At 38.1% G+C, this 12,121-nt stretch overlaps 1 protein-coding gene across 2 annotated transcripts in view; it reads right to left on the bottom strand.

Moving 5' to 3' along the window:
* LOC308410567 (dual specificity calcium/calmodulin-dependent 3',5'-cyclic nucleotide phosphodiesterase 1A-like) overlaps positions 1-12,121 on the bottom strand; it is a 43,934-nt gene that overhangs the window by 21,480 nt on the left and 10,333 nt on the right. For both annotated transcript variants that reach the window (XM_080903971.1, XM_080903972.1), the window contains exon 2: positions 5,329-5,355. In XM_080903971.1, the coding sequence (XP_080760097.1) occupies positions 5,329-5,355 (27 nt within the window). The remainder of the gene's footprint in view (positions 1-5,328; positions 5,356-12,121) is intronic.

Below are 12,121 nucleotides of genomic sequence, written 5' to 3'. Positions count from 1 at the left end.
TGATATGTCCTTTTTGATAAAGTTTATAGTTATTGTTGGACCAGGTGACCCTAAATCCTCCCTTAGTTATGCTACAATAAGTTTAGGCTGCTGAGGGATTCCTGTGAAGCACTGAGCGTTTCTTCTTCAGAATCAGAATCAGAATACTTTATTAATCTTAGATGACGGCTGTGTGCGGACAGGGATAGGACCCAAGATGCAGACTCCAGAGACAAATTTAAACCAAAACAGCTTTAATGCTGAACGCAAACATAACATAACATAACTTGGAAAAACTCAAAATAAACTAACACCGGTGGACTGGCAAAACACAGCAAAATAAACGGTAGATCGCGACATGGACACAGAGAAACACAGGGCTTAAATACACAGAGGGAGCAATCAGGGAATGAGTAACAGGAGGGAAAAACAGCTGGGGCAAATCAGGCCTAACGAGACCAGGGGAAGCAAAACCAGACACATTAACATCAGACATAGACTTCCAAAGTAAAACCGGAAACATAAGACAGACTCACAGGCAAGCACTAAAACAAAGGGAACAGAGACGTGGGACCAGGGCAGACACAGACACTGACTGGACGTGGAAATACAGCAGACAGGGAAGACAGCAACAAAGGAACACAGACAGAAAACCAAAACACTAAAACTCTAACCAAACCCCACCCAGAGGACCTTAACTTAAGAAAAACCCGTAAAGCAAAGCTAGAATATAAAGAAATAACAAAATCAAATAACCAAAAACACAAAACACTGGGTCACCGACCCAGAAACCCTAACAATTAATCCCGAAGGAAATTATAGGTTACAGCAGGCAGCACACTTACAAAGTGCTTCCTTCACCTTTTTCACTCACCATGTGTTTTATATATGAAGGGCCAGGAGTGACACTAGTCTGTATTTGATTATCAGTTAGTATTAATCTCTGGTTTCTTCCACAGCATATCTTTAATCATCACCCCCAATTGGTTGCAGCAGATGGCCGCCCCTCCTTGAGCCTGGGTCTGCTGGAGGTTTCTTTCTGTTAAAAGGGAATTTTTCCTTCCTGCTGTCACCAAGGGCATGAACATAGCGGGCTGTGTGATAGTTAGGGTTCTTTCTAAAACTATAGGATCTTAACCTTACAATATAAAGCCCCTGGAGGTGATTGTAGTTGTAAATTGGTGTCATTTAAACAAAACTTAATCAAAATGAATTGAACTGTATGCCATAAATCAGGGTGAATTTTGTTTGTGTTGTCAGATATGTAGTTCCTACATTATAACAGTATTGTGAATGATACAGAATGACTATCGCTAATAAACTGTCTGTTAACGTGAAGTGCATCACTCAAAACCCGTGTAACGCTCCGTCTGCTTTACTATACTAAATACTGTACTTCACTGGATTTAAATGTACATATAATGTATATGTGTATGATATCCTGCACCTCACGACATCAGTGATATGCTTTTAGTCTGCCTGCAGTCTTCACACACCTGCTAACTGGTGGATTTTCATTCTTAGCACCCACACAGCTGCTGTCCTGTTCACACCACAGAACCAGAACATGAAAATCTGCTTCCTCCAGATGGACACATGACACGCTGCCTCCTGTCAGTCAGCTGACACCCACAGAAAACGACTGGAGTCTCCTCCAGGAAATAAACACGCTGCCTTGTAGAGTGCATCTTCCTTGCGTCTTTGCCAGCCAACAGCGCCCTTATGCCAGTTTGAAAAGTTCTCAGATGGGATGACCTATGACTTACTTTTAAATGATGAAATCAGATTAAGTTACATATCACAAACTAATGGCTTCATTGAAACAGAATTTGTGCAAACTGTTTGAAAGTCATTAGAGGTTAATTATAAGCATTTAAAAGCACTTATAAGCTCTCCAGGCTTCATGAAAGACAATTAGTGCTCTTGTTTGGATGTTGTCTGCCTTTTCTTCTATTTTCTGTCAAGAGAAGTGGTTCAGTAATGTTGACGTCCTGTCTCTGGGGAGGCCAATCCATGACTGATACTGTTCTAATGTGTGGTTTTCTATCCAGTTATGCTTTTACTCCACTGGCAGTAGTTGATACTATTCATCAAGTTTTCCAGATGGTATTGCCTGGTGGATCAAAATCTACTATTCTGCATTCATAATTCCAGGTTTTGACAGCCACCCTTCCACTGAGATCTGATGAGCCTTTGGCAATCAGTAGATCAACTGAAAGGCCAGGCCAGATGCATCTGTCGGGTCCTGTATTAGGTCTTTGCCCAAGGACATGACTCTCAGATACAGTTCATTTGCTGTAGATTTGCTGTAGTTTTTTAGGCCTGCTACTTCAAATCAAATCAATTTATTTATATGGCACTTTTCACAGAATAAAAACCACAAAGTGCTTCACAGTAATATAAAACAGAAATACATAAAATACATTAATAATCAAACATACAGCACAAATCTAATTAAAAGCCAATCTAAATAAATGAGTCTTAAGCTTCTTTTTAAAAGAATAAATACAATCAAGGCAACGTAATGATGGAGGGAGAGCATTCCACAACCTGGGGGCCACCGCTCTAAAAGATCTATCACCTGGTCTTAAAATGAGTTTGTGGGACTAACAACACCTTTGATTAGATGATCTCAGACTGCGCAAGGGAACGTGGGGTTCTAAAAGATCAGAAATGTAGGCAGGGGCATCACAATTCAAAGCTTTAAAAGTCAGTATCAAGATTTTTAAATGAATTCTAAAATGTACTGGAAGCCAGTGTAATGAATGTAACACTGGTGTAATGTGCTCTCTTTTTCGTGTCTTAGTTAAAAGCCTTGCAGCAGCATTCTGGACTAACTGGAGACGGTCAAGATTCCTTTTGCTCAAACAAAGAAAAAGACTGTTACAATAATCTAAGCGAGATGAAGTAAAAGCATGAATAACCATTTCTAACTCAGATTTAGACAGCAAAGTTCGCAGTTTGGAGATGTTTCTTAGCTGAAAAAGGCCATTTCTAATCAAGTGGGGACAGTGTTGTTCTAGGGACATGGCAGAATCAAAGATCACACCAAGGTACCTGAGGCTCAGGATGACAGATGAGCCAAGAGAACCAGGATGCTGTTTGTGATATTTTGTATGTAGCGGACTGTCGACAGGGTGATTTAAAGACTCTGCTGTGTCCAAGCCTTTTAACATTGCCATGGTGACCTACCACCACCCTGTAAACTGGATGAAATTTGTTTTAGTTGCCATGGTAACAGCTGAAGTCAGAGTAGGAGATGGTGAGAAAGATAACTTCAAGACTAGAGAGATTGTGATTCAGGTGCGTCATTTTCAGGTGTCAACAAAACACCATCTGTTTTCTTTTTTAATAACTTGAAATATTCCATGTTATTATTAGTTATTAGTAGTAGTAGCTGCTGAGTTTTACAAATGTCACTGTAGGTTAGAGGTTTCTAATGCAGTGCGTTTAGAACTGTTTCAGTAAAAGACACAACCCCAACCACAAAGGTGAAGTCCCTGTATTCAGTAAGACTTGAAAATAGCCGGAGGCCTTTCTGTGTGGAGTTTGCATGTTCTCCCCATGTTTTCCATGGGTTCTCTCCAGGTACTCCGGCTTCCTCCCACAGATAAAAGACAGGTAATTAGTGGTGTTATGTTAGGTTAACTGGTGGTCTCTAAATTGCTCATGCGAATGGTTGTCTGTCTGCTTGTTCACACTACAAATAAAATAGTGTGAACTCTCAAAGCGGCCCGCATGCGCAAAAGAAGATGTCACACACAACGCGCTCTGTTTAGACCCAGAGCAAACAATATTTGACTGATGGCCCTTAATATAAAGACTTCGGACTTTACGTTTCCCAATTATTGCTTTAAGTTATTTTGTTATTTACATAATAATGTAAATAACCTAATAATTATCCTTATTGCTGTTTTAGAGGAGCGGTGCTTCAAAGGATAGTAGCAGATTTCTGTCAGAATCTGCAGATTATACAGTACAAATAAAATGTTGTCCAACGTTGTCTTCCCAACAGTTTCACTGACATCTACGCTGGATGGCCAGGAAGCGTTCGCGATGTCTTATCGGGCGCTTCTCCGGCGCTGATAATTGGCGTCTGTCTTGTGTCAGTGACGTAAAAGACGGATTTAATGCGACATGACCGTTCAAACAGCAGTCGCTTTCTAAAACATCGGATATGTATCGGATTCAGCACCACATACGAAAGTGACCCAGATCGGATTTGAAAATATCGGATTTGTGCCGTTCACACTGTCACACTATGATCGGATATGGGTCGCATAGGGTCAAAAAAATCGGATTTGACGCGCTTTCGCCTGCAGTGTGAATGTAGCCTAAGTTTACAGTCTACAGTCTCAAAGCTAAAAGCAATATCCCCTGAGAACACACACATTTACAGTCAGATTTGTTTTAAAATTACACAAAATACGTAAAGAAATAGGGAGGGTCTTTTTAAAGAGCTGAAACATGTTTTAGTGTTGCACGTCAAACAAGGCCTCCCTCTGGGAGTGTATCTGTTTTAGACAAAGACAAAGTTATTTTTTCTTTTAAATTTCAGGGTAAAGCAAGTAGTACCTTTTATGTGTCGATGATGGTTTCCACAATTCTAAAATAACATGCTAATTCATTTTCATATTTTTATGATGCATAATGAGCTCAGTGTGCTTTTATGGTGAAAAAAATCTTTGTGCACTTAATTATCAAAGACTTACTCAAAACAACTGCAGAAAGGATTTAATCATGAATCAGAAAATATAGACTGCCAGTCAAAAGTTTGGAAACATCTTCTCATTTAATATTTTTTCTTTATTTTTTACTACTTTCAACATACATAGATACATGCTGAAGAAGAAGAAGGAGAGTGATGGAGTGCTGCGCCAGATAGCTTGGCTTTCACAGTCATCTGACCTAAAGCAAAGGGTGGCTATTTTGAAGAATCTAAAATATAAAACTTGTTTTGAGTTAATTCACACACATTCATAGTCCTGATGCCTTCAATGAGAATCTACAATCTAAATAGTCATGAAAATAAAGAAAAACCTATAAAATAGAAGATGTGTCCAAGCTTTTGACTGGTAGTGTAAGTTTCATAGACCAAAAGACCAAGGGAATGTTATTAAATATCTACACTTTTCACTTCTACACTTTTATAAAGAAGAAAAAAGCAAAAACATCTGCAGTTTAGAGAAGCTGATTTTTTTTCTCTATTTTGTATTTTTCATTTTTCATTCATGCTTGTCAGTTGTCACAATGATTTTCCGCTAAACAAATACACAAGAATACAACTAATTGTTTCAACTCTCCATAAAAACAATTGTGCGTGTATGTGTGTGCCAGTGCGTGCCTTACCTTTGCGATGTACTTTTATATTTCTGCCTGTAAACAAACAAGAACAAACAAGAGTTAATCAAATCGGCCACTCACATGGTGAGTTTCAGGCTAGGTTAGAAGGCACACCTTGAAACAAACATGCAGACTAACAAAGATATTTCTTCTCTGAATAAAGTCTTATCTTCATCAACAAAAACACATCTTCACATTGGAACTAATAAATAAACCACAGAGTATTCAGAAGCTTGAATAAATGTCTATATCGGTATATACAGATATATTTCATTTGTACTGAACTACTCATTAAATTAACAACATGATGTATTTTAAAAGACTTTTTACGAGACCAGATTGCTCCTATAGTGGCCATCAGAAGGTACTTAAGGTACTTTGGCACATTGGATTCACGTTTTAGACCTTGATGGCACGTCCATCATTTATATACAGTTTATGAGTGCACACCAAAGCTACCTGCACTAATGTCAGTGCGTTAGGTGGAAATGCTGCTTGGATTTACTGAAGTGAGTCAGGGGGCTGCATAACAGAGAGCAAACTCAAACACTGCATGCGAAAAGCAAACTGTCATTTCCATTAACCTCGAGACAGATGAGAATGACATGCAACCACGGGAGCGTTACACAACAAAAATGGCAACTGCTGTTGCCTCGAAAGGCTTAGAAGACACAAAGCTAAACCATACATACATGATACATGGCCAACATACTCAAAAACTGTTTGTCCTCTGTGTTAAGTCTTTTAAAATGTCCCTCATTCCAATAAAATCTGAAAAGTCTGAAAGAGACCGGTTAGCAAATCATGTTTTCTACCCATTTTGTGTGCAAGGGTGGCTCAGACAAGCACTCCAAAGCACTGGAGCAAAGGTTTTCGTTCTGGGAATTGAGCCGTCCCAGCAGGGTGTCAAAGAGTTGAACATGGAGAGCGGAGGTGAAAGGAACCCAGCCAAATATGAACACATAGATATGATACACCTCCTTTTAGATTCAGTGTACGGAGGATAGTAGCATATTCTGCAGGCATCATAAATGAATATGTCATCTTGATAAGCAGCCTGAGAATCCTCACATTTCTATGTTTCCTTTTGTAATAGGCACATGCCAAAGAAGAACTGCAGATAGACTGCTAACAATGAAAAAAACTACAGCAGTTTAAGTGAATGACTGACTCTGTGTTACAACACAATTCATGTTTATATCACCAAAAAACCCCAAATTATTAGAACCCTACACAAAGAATAATCATGACTTAAAAGGGATTCAGGGGTTTACTGTCAGCTTTTTCTGTCCTACATCAACCAGGGATCGCACATACCCTATCAAGTTGTTTTTTCTTTGAATATATTTCTAGTGTCACACTCCATTTCAGACTCCATTTTTCTCATTCATTTCTCTGAGCGTGATGGCTGACAATGATGTCACTGCCTCCAGCTCAACATTTGAATTCACTGAGGTTGATTCCTGTCTTACGCCAAAGGGGGCGGGAATATTTTCCCAAAAAGTTGCATCAATAAAGTGGTTGGAAGCTTCTAAATGTGCTAGTGCAGACAACCTTTCCCTTTCCCTCTAAAACACAGATGCCTCATAGTAAGGTCCAATCTGGGGAAGCAGCACCTGTTAAATGATTTATTGTTAATTTTGTGAAACTGTGAAGCACATGATTACATTTTACCGCTGTTATGTGGTGAAGGATGCAAAGCAAAGCCAGTCCATGCAGACTGTTCTCTGATAAAGACAGAGGCCAAGTTAATGAACAGGGTGCCTAAATATAACTTTGTACTGACAAATGATTTGCTGGATGAAATATTAGTCTGCAGATTTTTGTAGCGATGAAAGGTTAAAGAATCTAACATTCCAATCGTGATATTGGGCGTGCAGGTTAAAGCTGTGTCACATGTAAAGAAACATATGATATGTTGTATGTGTGTTTGGGATGGATTTTCAAGTAAATGACCAAATTCCTATAAATGCTGACATCTGACAGATACACACATTTCTGGCAATAATGAAAAAGCTCTCTTACAACTAATGTGTCATGTATGGAAGATCACCTTTGTTACATTTTCACCACACAAGGTCAATGATGTATAGGGGACAAATTTTAAGTTTTTTTGCTGCCTAAATTAAACCAAGTACGTGTTGCTGACTAAAGCACACGGAGCAGGGAGAGAAACCAGAACACAAGCAGTATTTGACATGATGGGATGGAAACACATTAAATAAATATTGACTTTTTAAAAAGAAGTTTAAGGTCCCTTTTCTTTCTTTTTCGCCTCTCTTAGCTATTTTGCTGTTTGTTTGTTGTCATTTTTCTACTTATTTTGTGTCTTTTTGCAGTCATTTTGTGTCTCATTTTTTATTTTATATCTCTTTGTGCTCGGTTCCCTTCTCTTTAAAGTTTGTCTTTGATGTCTCGTGAGTCTGCAGATATTTTTTGCCACCATTTTAACCCTCTCAGGCTCAAATTAAACTTTTTGTTACTAATGCACAACCAAGTCCTGCAGTGGTACTTCTGAGTAAAAGAAAACTCATAAAATATGTATGTGGGGTAATCAGGTTGTTAGTTTTTAACTGTTGCAAATCGGCAACGCCTGCCTTGAGAGGGTTAAGTCATATTACATATTTGTGTCTCCTTCAAAGAATTATTTTGTGTCTTTATGATGTTGTTTTTTGCCACTTTTTAGTCATTTTATGTCTCCTAGAAGTTGTTTTGTGCTACTTTGCAGTAAATTTTTGTCCCTTTGTAGACATTTTATGTCTTTTTGAAGTGTTTTTGTGTCACTTTTTAGTTTTTTCCCACTATACATTGGACGTTGGATAGACATGCAGATCTGATCTATATTGGGTCCATTGGTCCATAGCCAATTCCGTCCAAATTAAGTCCACAATTTGGGCGTCCAGCCATGACCCACTTTGGCCATCAATATGACATTCAATGTTTGAACTTTGGACTGAGGACATCTATAACAGGTACAGGAAATTTACATGATTAATAAATCTAAAGGTGTCCATACATCCTTCATCTGCTGATCAGAAGGTTTGTGGTTCGATCCCTGGCTCCCCCAGTCTGCATGCCAAATATCCTTGGGCTTTTTACACAACATCACTCTTTCCAAATCAGGCCAAAGAGGTGGTACTGGTGAAGTAGTAAGATTTTAATGTTAATTTACATGTTTTCTCACCTTTGATAAATATGCCCAAATCCAATTTGGAAAGTGTTACCACTTCATTACATGTTATGAGGTCAGAAAAAAGGGGACAAAATAGACCTGATTTTACTACTATTAAAACCATGCAAAACAAAGTCAATGTCACCAAAATGCAAGCATTAAATCATGCGTCACCGAACCGAAACACCTATTGGAATGTAAATTTGAACAGCAGATTACCCCACGAGTAGATGACGACGATCTAAACGCTCCATTTGGTCTGAAATTAGCCAGTCACAGCTCTGGAATCTGACCCCAGCAGCTAATCACAGCTCTGACACGTCTCAGCTTTGAAATGCGACTGTAGAGACCTGTTATTTCATGGTCGAATGGTAATTGTACGCCGGCCTGCGTGGGCAGATCAGAGCTGAATTACAAAGCTGTATAAGGCACGCTGATCAGTGCCAGGTCGCTGCATTCTTTTCTTAGTCAGAGAAAACTCTCCAGCACGCGGCAGCAGCAATAGTGACAGGTGAGGACAGAGAGTTTCTGGAGAATGACTCACCTCCCTATCATGACTTTTACAGGGTGACGCCTTCAGCGAAAGAATTTGCATTTTGCGTCTTTACCTCTTTTTTTTTCTTTGTCCTTGTACCAATTGTTTTGTGATTTCACCTACACATTTTCTTCTCTGCATCATTAACACTGAGCTTGTGGAATGTATTTTATTTCGTGCACTGTTCTGTTTGCAATGCATCACTGCAGGGTGTGTGTGTGTGTGTGTGTGTGTGTGTGTGTGTGTGTGTGTGTGTGTGTGTGTGTGTGTGTGTGTGTGTGTTGGTTAACTCCATCTAACCCGCCCACGTCTAGACCAAGTGTCCTGGAGAAAAAAGCTGAACCTCCATTAAATTGAAGCAGTGCACACACACTACACAGTATCAGCCTTTTGTTGTTTAGTTTCTTAACCACCTCATCAGGGTGGCTTCAGATTGGTCCTAAATTTAATTTTTGAAGCATGACAACAAGCCAGACATGCAAAAACCATTATAAAGATTAGTTTCTGCTTAATCTGACCTGGACAGTCTGGTACTTCTTTTAATACATCCTCAGATGGCAGAACGTTTTTTTCATAGCTGAGCTTTCTCAGCTGATTTCTGCTCTTTAATGTGTCAAAAAAGTTATTTTTTGCTTTTGTTTTTACACTTTACACTTCCTCTGTAATTCCACTCAGCTTCTCACCAAAGCCTACTGATAATAAAAATTATGCATCTCAATGTGTAAAAAAACAAAAGTAAATGAAAAGCTGTTCTATTCTCTTTTTGTCCTTTTCTAGTTTACTGCATCGAAATGTTCTGCTGTTACCACGGAAACTGGGGGAAATTTTCAAAAATAAACGAATAAATAAATATCTCCACACTTTTTTGTTTTCTTGTCAAACAGCTTTAAGCTCTGTGATTAATTTATGGATGAACTTTATGTCTGCCAGGAAGAAATAATATTGTAATGAACACAAAGACACAATCGCTCACACAAAGAAACAGCTGGTTTTGTGACCACTTGAATGGGTCTTAATCTTGTATTCATTCATGCTTGCTCTATTTAATTTGGACAAAGTTTATGATAATTTGTACATTTCAGAAACTTGCTTTAACAGGTGTCACAGGTTATAATAGAGAAGTCAATGTCACAAGGCCCTTCTAAATACAGAGTCCCCAAACTTAGGGAGGATTGTGCCTGGAAAGGTCAACAGTGGCAGGCAGAATGTCTATAAATGGAACAGCAGCTCTGCTCTGCTCTGATGATAGCGATACAAATGTACCTGGCAGTAACATGATGAAGTAACCTTAATACTTTTTTTTTTTTAATCAAACAAAAATTTGCAGTCTATGAAAAAGAAATGTAACAACAAGGCTTCTCTTTATATTATTTTTTCTTTTCATTTTTGGTAACTGCACATATGAAGAGACTCAAAGTCAGAACGACTATATTCAAAAGCAGATTGTCTTTTCGTTTGTTTATATTCGGTTGCATGGCTCTTGTCTGAGAACCTCACCACCCTTCCTATAGCATATGGATTGCAGGTAAGCTTGGCTTTGTGGTCTGTCTGAACTAAGTCAAACTTAATTTAATTATATATATATATATATATATATATATATATATATATATATATATATATATATATACATACATATATATATATATACATACATATATATATATATACATACATATATATATACACATATATATATACACATATATATACACATATATACATATATACACATATATACATATATACACATATATATATACATATATACACATATATATATACATATATACATATATATATATATATATATATATATATACATATATATATATATATATATATATACATATATATATATATATATATAAAAGACAATCTGCTTTTGAATATAGTCGTTCTGACTTATATATATATATATATATATATATATATATATATATATATATATATATATATATATATATATATACATATATATATATATATATATATATATATATGCAACATGCTTTATATTGTAAGGTAAAGAGAAAACCCCAACAATCACATGACCCCCTATGAGCAAGCACTTAGTGACAGTGGGAGGAAAAATTCCATTTTAGCAGGAAGAAAACCTCCAGGAGAATCAGACTTAGTGAGGGGCATCCATCTGCCATGACTGTTTAGGGCTGAGGGGAGGGAGACAGGAGGTTCAGAGATACTGTTATTCAGGGAGGAATGTGACGTGAATGTCCATAGAGTTTTTCACAACCTCTCAGCCCATACTTATTGAGATATTTCCATTTGTGGTGCACCACTCAACAGACTGAAACATATAATAATGATTATGCTAATTTCAATGGGGAAGCTCCATATCCACTCGTCTGCCTGCATCCCTCGGGGTTTGGCGCTGCTAGTCTATTCTTCACATTACTTCCACTTTCCTGTGGCGTCAAACTTAATTTTGTTGTCATCACTTTGGCCCAAACATTTTCTTGCTTGTCTTCTGCGAGCTCTGTCCTGTGTGCTTTAAATCTTACTACTTTTCTGCCTTTCAGATCCTCATTCGTGCAACCAGCCTCCTCCAAATCTCCACCTCATCCTCGCCAGAATAGAGATCCTCCAAGTCTTCACCTGCTTCACCTCGCTGCCATCCTTCCTACCAGCGTTGGACTCTGTTCTACTACAAAGACTGATCGGAGTCTAATTGCCAAACAATTATTAATCAAGCTCCATATTGAGAACTGTTCATTCAAATGGTCTCTCCTTAGTCACTGCTACTTTGCAACCCAGAGTGTTACTTTATTTACAACTATGCCTCACAAGTTGTTAGGTCAGAGGTGCCAACAATTCTTGAGTGTGATTAGCATTCAGGTGCAGCAGGGGATCTATTTACTAGGTGCACAGGCACTGAGGGGGGACACATAGGCATGCAGGCATGCAGAGCTTCTGCTTACGCACAAGCAGCATTACTGTCAAACTACAGATGCCTGTTGCCATTACTCACTACCCAAAATAAAACCAGCTTTGTTGTTTTATCTAAGACCTTTTCTCACTGAGCAGAAGAATCCTCCGGAAAACTAAACAAACCTCGGAGTGTGTTCACTCCC

The sequence above is a fragment of the Rhamphochromis sp. 'chilingali' genome (assembly GCF_963969265.1).
Source record: "Rhamphochromis sp. 'chilingali' genome assembly, chromosome: 14".
Taxonomy (NCBI): domain Eukaryota; kingdom Metazoa; phylum Chordata; class Actinopteri; order Cichliformes; family Cichlidae; genus Rhamphochromis; species Rhamphochromis sp. 'chilingali'.
Note: the sequence above shows the minus strand (reverse complement) of the source record. Positions and strands in the feature narration are given on the sequence as shown.